Source organism: Lepidochelys kempii, chromosome 1, assembly GCF_965140265.1.
Source record: "Lepidochelys kempii isolate rLepKem1 chromosome 1, rLepKem1.hap2, whole genome shotgun sequence".
Lineage (NCBI taxonomy): Eukaryota > Metazoa > Chordata > Testudines > Cheloniidae > Lepidochelys > Lepidochelys kempii.
The window spans coordinates 197,083,566-197,099,411 of record NC_133256.1 but is presented as its reverse complement, the minus strand read 5'-3'; the positions used below and the strand labels follow the sequence as shown (position 1 = coordinate 197,099,411).

Here is a 15,846-nt window from a genome sequence, read left to right as displayed (position 1 = left end):
GACCACCTGAATGGAGCTCACAGACCACAGCTTGAGAACCTCTGCACTAGACAACTCTTCTGTAACTGAATATGTTGCTTTTTATCATTACCTTTTGTTTATAGTTTTCCAATTTGAATTTACTTTGTGAATTTTTAGACACTGAAGTAGATAGTTTGCCATGGTGCATCAGACTTGCAAAATATCAGACTTGCAAAAAACAATGAGGGGAGGGATAGCTCAGTGGTTTGAGCATTGGCCTGCTAAACCCATGGTTGTGAGTTCAATCCTTGAGGGGGCCATTTAGGGATCTGGGGCAAAAATTGGGGATTGGTCCTGCTTTGAGCAGGGGGTTGAACTTAGATGACCTCCTGAAGTCCCTTCCAGCCTTGACATTCTGTGATAATATTACACAATATAACTTTAATTTAATAAGGGAGAATTCAGAGCAAGAAAATTTGATTGTGTAACTTTTGATTTTGCATCTGAGTCCTCCTCTCTTATGTTGTTCAGGTTGCTATGGGACACTGGGAATGGAATCTGGAGTAATCCCTGATTCTCAGATTACTGCATCATCAAGTCTAGAATGGCCTGACGAAACAGGCCAGGCAAACATCTGGACTCCTGAAAGAGCCAGATTGAAAAGGCCTGGACCTCCTTGGGCTGCTTTTACCACTGATGGATATCAGTGGTTACAAATAGACCTGAATAAAGAAAAGAGGATAACAGGTAAGCAGATCTGAGATGGCTTTTAAAATTGTATTTGGAAAGGTAGGAGTAGAGTAGGTTAATAACTGATGCAGTTTGAATCTGGGGTTATAGATCAGCAGCTGGCATTTGACTAATCAGAGCAATGATATTTCCATGGTCTTGGCATACTCAATAAATTCTAGAATTACAGGTGGACAAGTTAGGCTCCACTCTAGGGGGTGGTTTGGCATAGGATCTTTCCTACAAGTTTTGTGGAACTGATTCCCACCTTATATTGGTTTTTCAGCCTTGTCCTGTTTCTGCTGATTGTCCTCTTGGATCCACAAGGCTTTTCTGGCTTTCTTATATCCATGTTAATTCTCTTTAATGTGGCAGTTCACATTCTTTGAAGAGGATCACCCAAAGAAGGAGTTCCAATTTTACATAATACTTACAAACTAATTTTTGACTGCTGACTTCAGTCTTTTAGTGGTATCCACATCTTAATCTTCCTTTTTTTGTTTGTGTAACAGGGTCTAAAATGATATCTGTTAGTCTGCATTCTTTTCCTAGTCCTGTTTTCTGATTAAGTAGTTAGATTTTATATCAAGTGACCTTCCTGTGATAAGGTTTTTCCTTGACACAATAACTACAAAAACTGCAGCGTTATACTTCTGCTTATAATCATTCTTAATTTGAAAAATGATGGATTCCAAGACTCATGCCTCATGTTGTTCTGATGTTTTCTTGTGTGCGTGTTGAAAGCCCTTTACTGGCCCTGTGCATTCCCATCTGTCTCCCATCTCATCATCTCTAACCATTTTCCTGTGCATAAAGTGATATCCTTCTAGTTCAAAACTCACGAGTTTCACCTTGCCATCTCCCATTAACCTGAACTCTAGCTGCTGTCACTCATGCCTCATTATATTAAAAGTATGTAAACAGAACCAAAAAAACCCAGGAAAATCACCAAACTGAATCAATGTCCTTTCTAGATGTTCTCCCAACAACTGTTTCCCTTTCCCTTTTCTCTTCATACCACATGGCCTGTTGTCACTTTCCCCTAATTGTTGTATTTAGATTAGAAAGCTGCCTTTTCTTTGGACAGACCTTGCAGTAAACATACACTTTTCATTTTAGTAGAGTGGGGTATGTGACCACAGAAGGAGAAAGTAACCATCTTTTATTCTTGCATGTTTTGTGCGTCTTACTAATGTCCGTGCATGTGCTCTTTCAACATTCACATGTCTCATTGAATTCATTGCTGTGTGCTTCAAAAATATTTAATTTTTTAAATATAGATGGCAGGAATGGCAAAGCTAATTTATTTTTAACCTGTTTTCTGGTGGTTTTTTTCCTGCTTTGTAATTTCCTCCATATTTTCACTAAGCTATTTGGGGTGTGATCCCACACAGCAGCTATGTGCAAACTTAACTTTTATGAATAGTCAGATGGACTACTCATATCATAAAGTTAAGCAAGTGCTTAGTGCTTTCCTGGATTGAAGCTTTGATGAGTGGGATGTGTGTGACAGTTGGTTCTAGATAACTATTAATTCAATAATACAATAAGTGTTTTTGCAGTGACACTGCATATTGAACAGCAGTGGAGTTTGGATCAGTCAGGTGGCAACTGTTGCATGAAGGGACCGATAACTATCAAACCATCTTACATTGAGATAACAATTAGTGTGTGCTGGGAAATGGAACCCCTGCCCCTCTTCGTGCCTTAATTCAGAGGTTTTTCATGACTTTGCCAATGTGATCACTGTGTCTCCCCCTGTATATATAATATAGCTGGCTTTTTTTTCTATTGCTGCTGTTCCATCTGTTCTTAGAATTTCCAGGGAGAAAAAGGATTAATTCATGTTGATTAAATCAGCCACCCATCTCTGAGAAGAGTTCTTCCCTAATTCTGTTCAGAAAGGCTGCTTGTGCCTTAGTATCTGTAGTAAATATTAATCTAGAGAGAGTAGTATCTGCTGTTTTCTCAATTCTGCCATGGACACGCTGCTTTCTATTTGTGGAAGTGGGTATGTTCCTCAGAAAGTAGAGGACAGGGTACCTCGGAGGTACACTATACTTGCTCTGTCCAGAACACAGAAGCTAAGAGCTTTAGGTCAAATCATGGCCATGTGCTTCAGTGGATGGCAGCATGTGTTTTGTGTGAAGTAGCAGAGAGTTGGAATACTGGCTTGTGGTGTCTGTCTTGGTCAGGGTCTGGGGATGTCCCTGGCATGTAAACCCAACTGTAGGGCGACCATTGCATGACAGGTTGCATTCACCTCTATTTCCTCTTCTGCATTAATTCTTCAAAGTTGTTTCACCTTTTCCTTATTGTGTGTGTTTGCAATCTGCCTCATGCCAAAAGTGAATTAGTTTAGGTGGGAATGGTTATGTTGTCTAACACCTATACTTCAAGAAGACAATCCTAAACCATCCCCTTTTAAGTGGTCAGTTCAGTCCCACCGCCCTCTCAGGAATTGTCTTTGTAATCCAGGCTAATAGTCTCACTGCCAGTGGCTGTACTGGTTCATGAACTTCCATACAACAAACTTCTGTTCTCTTCATTCCATCTTCTCTCTGGCTGTGATTCACAGTTTTGATCTCTACTTTTCCTTTAATTTCATGCCGGTATTAATACTTTCTATAAAAAACCTTTCTTAGACTATTATAATACTGTAAGTACCTGCCTAAGAAAGCTTGTGGTCTTTCAGTGCTGCTTATATATAGCCTGTGAATCCAAAACCAGGCTTTGATTTTGTCTTTGTAAATCCAGAACACAAGGCCAAATGCAGCAGCTTGATGCCCCATCAAAAAATGCAAAGAAAAAAAACGTTAAGGATGTTTTCAGAAAAGTAATTTCAAATAATTATAAGGAGACAGTCACCAGATGAGGAAGTTATAGATCCTGATGATTTCAGAGGAAAACCTTTAAAATATTAACTGACAGAGGCGAACCTATGTTTGATTCCTCTACCTAAAGTTGCCATATCCTGGGTATATGCTTCATGTTGTAAATCATTGCATGAAAACATTGACATAAACATTTTTCAAAGAGAGACATTTGGCATTTATGTAAATAGCAACCTTCATATTCACAGGCATTATAACTACTGGATCCACCATAGTAGAGTACTACTATTACATCTCTGCCTACCGAATTCTATACAGTGATGATGCACAGAAATGGACAGTATACAGAGAACCTGGTGTTGATCAGGATAAGGTAAAATTAGTAGAGATTTTCTAGATATAGTCACAGATGAGTGTTTAGATATTGTATATATGACCAGGCATAATGAGGAAAATTACCAAGTGATTTTTCTTCACAGCATGGTAAATTACAGTTTTGATCCTTGGCCCAAGAATAGCATATAAGCAAAATTAAATTTGAATTCATACAAATATCAACGTTCATGAGATGTGGAAAATATACAAATATCCAGTAAAGATCTGAATTACAGAAGTGATATAGGGAGCAAAGATCTCAATTGGAAAACTCCCATTATCACCTTTAGATTGACTTCCTATATTGTATTCCCTTCAGAATATCTAGACTTTTCCCCAAATAGATTTTTCTTCATCTTTAGTAACCTAGATCAGAGAGATTGTCTTTTCCCTGTGAACATAGCGTAGTATTGGGATTTCTCCTTTCTCTACGCTGTTCTGTTCATCTCCCCCCTATTTTCACAAAAATATTAGCACACACACTTTTTTTCCTCATGACATTTAACTAATTAAATTCCATAGTAAACATTTCATTTTTAAAAGTTCTCATTCAGAATGAGTTATTGTAATATGTCACTTCAAAATAAATCCATATTAAAAATGTAAGATTATTAAACACATGACATATATGGCACTAAAAAACTTTAAAGGTATCACTTGAATGGTGATAGGTAACAACAATTAGATAAGACTAATTCTCTCTCCTTAATTCTTCCCAGTGGTCTAAATTTGGATTCTGTTAAAATAATGGCAAAATTTCTGCTGACCACACTGGAACGAGTTTTTGGTTTATTTTGCTGCAAATTTTTAGGCACAGTATAGGTTACCTGACGGGTTTCAGTAGGTGTCTAGAATCCAATGAAGTGCCTTTTCTTGACCCTAAGGTGAATACGGGTTTTTTAAATGTTAAGTTACGTTAATTTGCCGTGCTCTTTTCCATACACGGCAAAATTATAAAGAATCCAACCATATGTGGGAAGTCTGATCATTTGACTGAATATGCCAATACTTTTCTTGGGGAAAAAAAAGATGCTCTCTCATGCAGCTGAACAACCAACAAACTGTCCCATTGCTACTCTGTTAAGCATACTCTTTAAAATTACACTAATAACTTTATTAAGATGTCACAAGTACTCTTCATTCTTTTTACTGATAGAGACTAACTTGGCTACCACTCTGAAACTAATAACTTTAACATCAGGCTTTAGGAGTATTTCATAATGAGATTGTCCTACTTTGTCTCTTTGTATTACTGGTGTTATACTTTTGAGTGGGATTGCTCTTTTTTTTTCTTTCCCAAAATGTTCATGTAATGAAATAATATTTCAAGAAATGTTAGAGGAGACGGTGGCCAAACTTTTTAAAACCAAAAGTTAGAAATATTCAATTGTTTTTTTCTCATATCCAGGCTTGCCGTTCCAACACTTGCTGCTTCAGGAGGTAGGACCAGACTTGTCAATCATCCGAAAGGAGCTTGGTTCACCCTTCTAGAAAATTTCCTGGTTCCCTCTGCCTCCTAACATAAGAACATAGCAAGCACTTAGAGGAATAACTCTGTAACCACACTAGAATTCTTTAGTTTCTCCTAGTTGGGAACATTTCTGTTCCAGTGTGCAGTATCTTGTGGTCTCCCCAACCCCCCTGGCTTCAAGCAGAGCCAGAGACCAAGAGGCCTTAAATGGACAGATCCCCTGCAAACATTCCTGGCAGAGAGATCCTGTCCTTTCCGTATCTAGGAGGAGCCCTTCCCAGTGAGTGTGCTCTTGTAGGCTTCCTTCCAGTACCAGCAGAAGTGACATTCCAGTTGCTCAGCTGAAGTGAGGAACCTGGCAGCCTGAGTTCCCAGCAGTAGCCAAACAGGAAGGCCTAATCAAGAGGGTTCAACAGTTGTGAGAGCAGCACCACCATTGGTATAAATAATGGTGTCCTCGTTACCAGGTTTAGTTGTACATCTGCGAACGTGCCAGCAAACTGCTCCAGATGCCTCTTCCTGTACCTAAGACTTCGTCAGACAGTGTCCTGGATGCCACTGGCAGATTAGGGGCTGCTTAGCTGAACTCTGCTCCAGAGCAGAAAAGCCTGTCCAGTCACTGAACAGTCACACCCAAACAGCCGCCAGTGTTTTCAGCCAGCCCTGGGGTAAGTAGCTCACCACTGCTGATTTTAAACTCCCTAGTCACCCTAGAGATACCCTGCTGCAGAATTTATCCAATGATTGCTGCCTGTCTTGGACAACTGAACCGTTTTATCATCATCCTCCATCTCAGTCATCATTATGGCTAGTGCAGGATAGCCTACCATCTGAGCTGGTCCTGAGAGCCTCGTCTTCCCCTCTGGACATGGGCTTTTATTCAGGAGAAGGCAAGCAAAGGTCAAGTATATCACTCAGAGGGAATTTCAAATAAGGTGACATTGACCCCTTCTGCTTCGGACTCCATTCTCTTGGAGGAGATGAAAGTGTTCCTGCAACCTATGAGAGGAAGCAAAGGCAGTCTTCGTCCTACCCTGCCTAGCCTCTACAAGAATATGGCTGACAGAAATTGGACGTAGATCTGAACCTCTTGGAGCTAACCAGTCTCACTGATCCTTCCATCTCATAAAGGATTAAATCTATAGCTCTGGTAATGAGAAGCCAAAGACAAGAAAGAGACCTGTACTGAGGTCACCTGAGGACTCACTCATCTGAGAATTTCCTCTTCCAGACAACTTGCCTGCCTCAGGTTTTGATTCAAAGGAAGAATCCCAGGAATGGCTTGTCTTCTCTATTCACTTTCTCTCCTGCCAAATATCCGCTCTGTATATTGGTACGCACGTGGTTTCAGGGTTAAACACAGGATAGTGAGTCAACAAAGATGTACTTTCCTTAAGTTTCCAAAGTGGAACTCTTGATCCAGTCCTGGAAAATATTTAAAAGCAGAGTGAGGACTACCAAACAGGTTTAATCAGTACTCTGAAATGGCTCAGGTTTAACAAAGCCTCAGAGTTGAAGTCAGACTGCTGCCCTCACAAAGGGTTTACTCAGCCATTGCTAACCCTGAGAATCAGTCATCCTTTCAGAAGGCAATGTCCTATCCAAAGAGCTCAGTGATCAGAGGCAAGAGACCTCCTGGTTCTGTGGCCACATCTGCAGGACTTGATGTCTTCTCTTCTGCTGCTGCTACATGCTTTGTTTGTGCTATTTTGGCCTATATGGGTTTCCTCTCAGAAGATACCTGGCTGGGCCTAAGGACCTGAAATCAACTACTACATAAAATTGCTCTCTCGGAGCAGCGTTCATATAAGATATGTGCCTTGTTCCATTTGCTTTGTGGCTATCCAGGAGCACAATAATAAGGCATTTGGGGACTGTACAATGGAAGGCAGCCATCCAAAGACTCGATGGCTTTTTTACTGAGCAGTTTATTTTTGAGTGCTTTGAATGCTTAGACAAAGCAGTGTCCTAGAAGTCAAAGATTAGGATGAGAAAATCCTGCCACTGGCAAGATACCAGAGGAAAGATTTACAAACCTCCAGTTAGGAACAAACAGTCCTTTTGAGGTTGTTCTTCATCTAACTTCTGCTGATGAGACAGTAACTTGATGGAGAGGGTATTGGACAGATCCTGCAGTAAAAGTCCCAGAAGTATTTTCTCCAGATATTCACCCTGAACAACAAAAATACTTCCCTTCTCTCCTGTACCCATCTGAAGGGGGGAAACCCTGTGGAGTCATGCTTCTCCAATGTCAGCCAGTAGCCTGCCACCTCTTTGGATCAGTGGGCGACAGAAGTAGTTGATAAAGGTTCTGTAATAGAATTCAGATCCCTTCCAGCTAATTCCTGCCTCCTCCGTCCAACCCCCTTTTCTTATTTCCAATTTCTGATAAAGTATATCCATATGATTTGGGAGGTCGCTGTCCTACTTGCCGGTTGTTGAACCAGTACAAAACTGGAGAGATACGCAGGGACCAATTCCACATTCTTCTTCTTCCTACGCAGTCACAAGGGATCAGAGTTATCCTGGATTTGAAGAGCTTGAATGTGCATCCACTTCAAAGATTCTTATTCCTTCTTTCCCATCTTCACCTTCACGCTATTGCAAATTGCTCCCAAGAAGAGCTCTTAGCATTAGCCTGGAGTTAAACCAGGAATGGATTCAAATTGGGACACCTGGTTGAGAAACTGGACAAGATCGCAATTACTAATGTGCTGGCCTTTCTTGTTACCTTTCATCTTGCAATTCTAACCCATATTGTGATGGGAAGTCTTCTGTTGACAGTTGAAACATAGGAAAAGGTGTCGTCATTACTTTTATTTTGTGTATCAGAATTCTTAGGATAGCTTGGAAACAGTCACACTGGGAAGTCTTCTGCAGGGGGGAGTAAGACACTCCCTGGTGACTGACAGGACTGGTCCTGCCTGCTGAAGCTACACAGGAAAACTGACTAGGAGCTGTGAGTGAGCCTTGGGCAGCCTGAGAAGAAACGGAATCAGCCATTGATTTTAATTCTAGCTTTGACTGCCCTCTTCTGGCCTTTAAGGTAAAATCTTCACTCTTTAGCCTGATAATTAGACTTTATGATTGTCAAAGATGTTTAATTGGATCACTCTCCTGCCTGAGAATAGAAAGGTTTTCTATTTTTATACTTAGATATTAGCCTTTTCTACAGAGTATTTGAACTATGTGTTTTTGTCTCTAGTATAGTGACCACCTGCAAATTCCTGAAGTAGAATGCAATATGTAGCTTGAAAGTCAGTTGTGGTTAATAAAATGAAGTCTTAAATAAAAGAAGAAATATTTAAAAATACATTTGTAGTAATGTACTTAACCAAAACCCACAAGTTGTGATGAAAAAGTATATTTAAATAATTGGAGCAAAAAGAAATCTATAGTTATACTGTAGTATACTTTCCTCTGCTCCTAGATCACTTTCTATACAGCTGTGCTTTTCAGTGGCCCCGTATATGTGGATGTTCTCCCTTTGATTCTTAAATATATGCATACTGCACACATCTGGAGGTTTTATTCCAATTTATATTTTTAAAAATAAGTTTAAAAAGTCAAGAGTTGAGCACTGTTGAAACTCTTGCTAGTAGCTTCGTAACTCTTGCAAGTTATAAGGGAAATTGTGAGAAGAAAATGGTGATGCAACCAGGGCTTTTAGGAGTGTGTTTCTGCTACTGCTTCTAACCTTTTATTTTGAAAAAATCAGAAGGAAGCATTTGAAGTGGTGATTAATGAAAAGTGAAAGATAAAAGTCAACCTGTTGTTGCTTTCTGAAGGGGAGGGGGAAACAGCAGGGGCAGATAGGAGTACAAAGAGAAGATGGAAGTTAATTTTTAATCTAAAAGAAAAAAATCTCTGCTTCCCTTATATGTGTTTTCATGTTAAAAAAATAATTGAGTTTAAGACCAATCTGATTGAGAGACTACTTCAGTGCTTGGTACCATAAATTTGACCTAAATAGAAAGAAGCAGTGAATGAGCAGCAATACTGTTCATTGTTAATCTTAGTGAAGACGCTGGCTAACATTATCAAAAGCAACTAATTGTTCTAGTTGCTTCCGTTCTTGGGTGCCCAGATTGAGAGAGCTTAAAGAGATTAATTTTCAGAAAATGCTGAGCACATGCCTGAAAATCTGTGCCTAATAAGGTGTTAAATTGGGTTCCCAGAACCCCTATACACATTAGGAAATTTTGGCCACTGTTTGGCATGTTTAATAAAAAAAAAAAAATCACCTTTTGCAATTGCGTGTCTTAATCCAAGAGCAAAGAGCTGTTTAGGCAGTTGCAGACCAATCTTGCTCCATTCAGTAGTGTTTATTGATTAGCATTACATTATTAAACAGTATAGAAAATTGAAGAAAGCGTTGTTTCCTATTGCTGCTATCACATTATCCTAGCAATAGAAACGGGCATATAGCACAAACAAGAATACAAGTGAGTAGTTAGGAGAACAGATCATTGTGCACTAGGCATCAGCCCACTCATTTGTCTTTCTCCTGAAAGTGCTCTCCTTCTGTGGGGCCCATAAATGCTACCCTATGTCAGTAAGAACTGTCAGCACACTATTAAAAAAGAAAATAGTCCTAAGTTAGAGCCATCTTCTGTGTCTCTCAGTCTGTTCTTGTGATCTGTTTAGATTATAAGAATTTTGGGATGGGGACCACGACTTCCTCTAAACTGTGCAGCACAGAGCGCGCTGTCTGAACAGTAGGATATTTTAGCTTCTATTATTTTAAAATAAACGGAATAGACTCCTTTTGCCAACATACTTTCTGAGCAAATGAGGTCCATAATATATTTGCAGGCTTCAGTGTCTCGTTTATACACTTATCATTCTGAAGAATGTTTTGATAAAACTCTGGAGCCTGGTGTATGGTATACTGAGAACGTCTTTAATTTTGTGCACACGCATGCACACACAACCCCCACCCCACCCCTCTGATACAGCATGCTATCCATGTACTAATGTTATATATTTTGGTGAATGAAATGACTTTTTGTCCCTTCAGAAAGTAAAAGTAGAAAGAAAGTTGAATTACACCTCTAGTTTGGTTAGTGTTTTCAAACTTGAGAAAATATACTTTAATCCCTAAGTATGTAATGCTAGACTAAAATCACGGAAATGAATCCGTAAAAGTCCATGAAGATTTTTGTTGCTTTTATTCCCTCACCTAATAAAATAAAACACTACCTACTTACAACCAGATCATATATTTTAACCACCTTTTAAAAGAGGTTTTCACTAGGGCTGTCAAATGATTAAAAAAATTAATCATGATTAATCACGCTGTTAAACAGAGAATACTATTTATTTAAATATTTTTGGATGTTCCCTACATTTTCAAATATATTGATTTCAGTTACAACACAGAATACAAAGTATACAACACTCACTTTATACTTATTTTTTATTACAAATATTTGCACTGTAAAAACCAAAAGAAATAGTAGTTTTCAATTCACCAATTCAATTGTACTGTAGTGCAATCTTTATCATGAAAGTTGAATTTACAGATGTAGAATTATGTACAAAAAATAACTGCATTGTTTTATTTTTGAATGTAAAACTTTAGAGCCTACAAGTCTACCCAGTCCTACTTGTTCAGCCAATCGCTCAGACAAACAAGTTTGTTTACATTTGCAGGAGATAATGTTGCCTGCTTCTTATTTACAGTGTCACCTGAAAGTGAGAAGAGGCATTCACATGGCACTGTTGTAGCCAGTGTTGCAAGTTATTTACGTGCCAGATTCATATGTCCCTTCGTGCTTCGACCACCATTCCAGAGGGCTTGTGTCCATGCTGATGATGGGTTCTGCTTGATAACGATCCAAAGCAGAGCGGACCGACGCATGTTCATTTTCATGATCTGAGTCAGATGCCACCAGCAGAAAGTTGATTTTCTTTTTTGGTGGTTCAGGGTCTCTAGTTTCCGCATCAGAGTGTTGCTCTTTTAAGACTTCTGAAAGCATGCTCCACATCTCGTACCTCTCAGATTTTGGAAGGCACTTCAGATTCTTAAACTTTGAGTGAGGTGCTGTAGCCATCTTTAGAAATTTTACATTGGTACCTTCTTTGTGTTTTGTCAAGTCTGCGGTGAAAGTGTTCCAAGACTGCTATAACATGAAGTATATGGAGAATGCGGGTAAAAGAGAGCAGGAGACATAACTATTCTCCCCCCAAGGAGTGCAGTCACAAATTTAATTAACACATTATTTTTTTAATGAGCATCATCAGCATGAAAGTAGGTCTTCTGGAATGGTGGCCAAAGCATGAAGAGGCATGCAAATGTTTAGCATATCTGGCATGTAAATACCTTGCAATGCCGGCTACAAAAGTGCCATGTGAATGCCTGTTCTTACTTTCAGATGACATTGTAAATAAGAAGCGGGCAGCATTCTCTCCCATCAGTGTAAAGAAACTTGTTTGTTTTTCGCGATTGGCTGAACAAGAAGTAGGACTGAGTGGATTTATAGACTCTAAAGTTTTTTACATTATTTTGGTTTTGAGTGCAGGTACGTAACAAAAATCTACATTTGTAATTACAGTATTGCATGAGGTGAATTGAAAAATACTATTTGTTATCATTTTTGCAGTGCAAATATTTGTAATACAAATAATATAAAGTGAGCACTGTACACTTTGTATTTTGTGTTGTAATTGAAATAAACATATTTGAAAATGTAGAAAAACATCCAAAAATATTTAATTTCAATTGGTATTCTACTGTTTAACAGTGCAATTAAAACTGCTATTAATTGTGATTGATTTTCTTGAGTTAATCACGTGAATTAACTGCGATTAATCGAAAGCCCTAGTTTTAACTTAGTGTTAGTTGTGGAAGTATGTGATATCTATAATCTTATATATGACATAAATTTGAAATTAGAATTTCCGCTCAGATTCTTGCTTGTTTAGACCCAAAACTAGATGTGTGATACACAGTGTTTGTTGCTGCATTTTTGTAACTCTTCCTTTATGGTGCTATAACAATCACTGATCTGGGTGTGAATCTACAGAAGTAGGAGTAATTCCTTTGTATGTTTTTTTTAACACATTACTTTTCTGCCATGGAAGCATCTTAGACATTTCTGATATTGCCTATCACTATAATATCATCTGGTGCTATGATAGTATGCAGTCATAACTCCACCATTGCATACATCACAGTGTGCATTTTAAAAATTAACCTGCACTTGTCTCTCACTGTATCTGTATTACTGTAGTGCCTAGGACAGTGATTCTCAAATGTGGCCGTCTTGGAGCTCTTTTCCCAAATTGCCTGCTGCCACCACTACTCTGCTCCCTGCAGCAGCCACCAAAGCCCACGGTTGGCCCAGCAGCATTTCACTGTACTGTAGTAGGGCTGCTGCCTCTGTGAATTCCATAGAGATGAACAACTGAAGCGCCCTCTCTGTGATCCCTGTGTGTCAGAGCTTGACAAGTTTTGGTGTGCAAAGCATTCAGATCACTTCAAAGAACCTGTGTATGTGGCTATAGTGATGCTAAACACATTTCCAACAACTGTTATACATGAGTGTGCATTCAGGGCACTTTATTTTGTGAAGAGCAAATACAGAAACAATCTTACTGACAAAAGCCCAGAGGCTGCACTCTGACTAGTACTGGAAGAGAGGAGTCATGATCAGTTCCCTTTCAAGAACCTTTTGAAATTAAAAAAGTTCATATTTACAACTATTTGGCTACAAAAAAGTGAGATAGTTTGTTACAAACTTTTTAAAAAATTGTTAGTTATAGATAGTAATATAGCTAGTAAAAACCGTGTAACTTGTGGTATTAATAGTACATATTATTCTTTATACTGAAAAGATATATTGTTTTATCTACATGACTCTTTCAAATAACCAAGTGACTAGATTATCCCTTCTATATTTTAATGTTCAAAACTGTGGCCACTATGAATATGTTGTGACCACACATTTGGCCACAGTAAAAACTCATTTGAGAACCACTAGCGTAGGAACTCCCTTCACAGACCAGGACCTCATCCTATTAGGTACACAACAAAAAGACTGTCCCTGTCTGAAAGAGCTTGCGTTGATCCATAGTCTGGCAGAGAATACAATGCTATGCTTTATAGGGGATTTGGCTTTACCTAGACTCTATTCTGTCCCATGTAAAGAAGTGCAAAACTTGCAGTTGACCAGAATATGTGTATAAGACTCTATTGTGCATTATAAGATGACTGTACCCTTACCATAATTTTCTCTCTGTGATTAGATTTTTGTATAAAAGCAAAGATTGTATTGGCATATGCGTATCTGAGCAATGCGCGAATGAGGAAGTTTGGGGTAAGTGCTCTTGCAGTGGGAGGCTGGCAATGACTTCTATTCAAGCACTTTTTAATCCACTGCAAACTGCACTCCATCCTTTTACGTAAATATTTAGTGACATATAAGTTCCTGAACTAGAGATCTTATGTTAATCATATCCAATTTACAGTAGATAAACTTGTGATATTGTATAAGTAATCTTAATTAAAGGAAGAATGGAGGAACTGGTAGGAATTTTTGTTTTCTTTCTTGATTTATTGATGGTAAAAGGGCAGGTGTTTTGACTTTCAATAGGAAATTAGCTGTCTGCTGCCTTTTTCCTGTAGATGGAGCTAAAAGTCCATGTGATGATCTAGCATTATCTTTTCCTTCCCACCTTTTGGATTAATAGAGGATTATGAAAAATACCAGTCATGAGCTTGGGGCTGCATCTAGAAGGTTGTAACAGACTAACGCTGCAGTAACGAAGGCCCTTGTGCATTGAGGTGCCACAAGGTTTTAATCTCAATTTTGCTTTGTCTCTAACACGTCTCTAATGCTGGCAGAAAGAAAATGCAAACAATACATAGATACATTTCCCGTGATTCAAATGCAAACGATGTCCTTCTCTAGCTATCTCAGAACCTTGATGAGATTGGCTTCTGGGAAAGGCAGAGGTTATGCTTGTGGATAGAATACACTTTGAAGAACTATAGGGGGCACTTGCCTTATCTCCATCAAAATAATGCTCCACATAGCTGTCCTGGACTGATCCCAGAAAGAGCATCTAGACAAACTTTCTTCCACGGCCAGCTGATCAGAATATACCCTATCCTGCGAGACACAAACTTGGCCACAGTAATCAGATGTTCTTAAACTTAGAGCTGATTGTTGTAATTCACTCTTCATTCGGGCACTAACGAAATGACAGCTGGCACAGAGTGCACCTTCTGGCTAACCCGGGTTGCTAAAAACACAATATGTTTGTGTCCAGATAACTGTGCTGCCTGCCTATCGAATAGCAGGTCAAGTTTGAAACCCTGCCCTTGACCTAAATGATCGTGACAGGCTGGGTCAGCAGATCCTCTAAAAATGATAGAACAAAGTATGTCTGTAGGGACTCTAGCGGGCTTATGGAAAGTATTGTTTCCATGTCTTTGTTTTAGATATTTCTGGACAATATGAGGAAGTTGCCTCCATTCCCAGGATTACTCAGTTGTCAACCCTAATCAAGCTTGCTCTCTCAGGGTTTTTTATGATAAACTGCGTCGGTTGAAATTGCCATATATATCTCATTAATATACCAACAGGGAAGTGCAGGCTCAAATAGACCTTGGCTCCCAGGTATTTATTTTTTTTTTCACCAAGGACGGTCTAGTTACTAGTATTTTTCAAGGCCGCCTCCTGCTTACACTGCAAAGGGAAGGAGGGAAATAACTTTCTATTGGGATCTCATCCCCTCCTTGTAGTATGGACCAACCAACCCATGCCCCCGAATTTCCGGTCAGATTTGTGTGATCATGTTCAGTACCTTCAGAGACGCTGGATTTGGTTTCTCTTTTTCCAGCACACGTTCAGAGTAGTCTTTCTAAGTCATTAGTGTGTGTCAGGTTTAGTGATGGTGGTCAGATAGTAACTATGTAATAGCTGGCATTTGTTTGATTTTTCTATGTGAAAATAATTCATGGCCTGTAAAATTCCATGACTAAAATAATGCACTATTTTTACCTTGAACAAATATATGGAATTGTTCCTAAAGGTCTTTTTGTGGGTTTTTCAAAATTCCAGAGTCCTTTTTGTTTTCATATCAAGATTTACAACCTCTGTAGACTGCAACCATACGAGCACTAGAGTGTAATGTTGATTACATACTTGAGCAGGTCTTGAATTCCATTCAGTAGAGGTTTTATCCATACACATGACAACCTAAAATATTATAAAGGCATCAACAGTTTTTTTTGGCATTCTGTTGTTGCAACTGCCTGCCATATTTGAGGTCTAAGTACAAGACTGATGGATATAAGATGCATAATTATCTATCAGTAAGATTAGACTCTTGCCATAGGTGTTATACATAAAATGACAATGGAGTAATGTCATGATAGCTGGCAGATTTTATTCTGAGACAACGGTACTGGAAATGAGGTAGGTGATGGGCACTAAAGTTCTTTCTACTTGTCTACTCTTGAGGTAA

At 38.9% G+C, this 15,846-nt stretch overlaps 1 protein-coding gene across 2 annotated transcripts in view; it reads left to right on the top strand.

The window, feature by feature from the left end:
• The window catches only part of DCBLD2 (discoidin, CUB and LCCL domain containing 2), a 65,544-nt gene that overhangs the window by 40,538 nt on the left and 9,160 nt on the right, over positions 1 to 15,846 (top strand). For both annotated transcript variants that reach the window (XM_073307570.1, XM_073307573.1), the window contains exons 8-9: positions 493 to 708; positions 3,773 to 3,897. In XM_073307570.1, the coding sequence (XP_073163671.1) occupies positions 493 to 708; positions 3,773 to 3,897 (341 nt within the window). The remainder of the gene's footprint in view (positions 1 to 492; positions 709 to 3,772; positions 3,898 to 15,846) is intronic.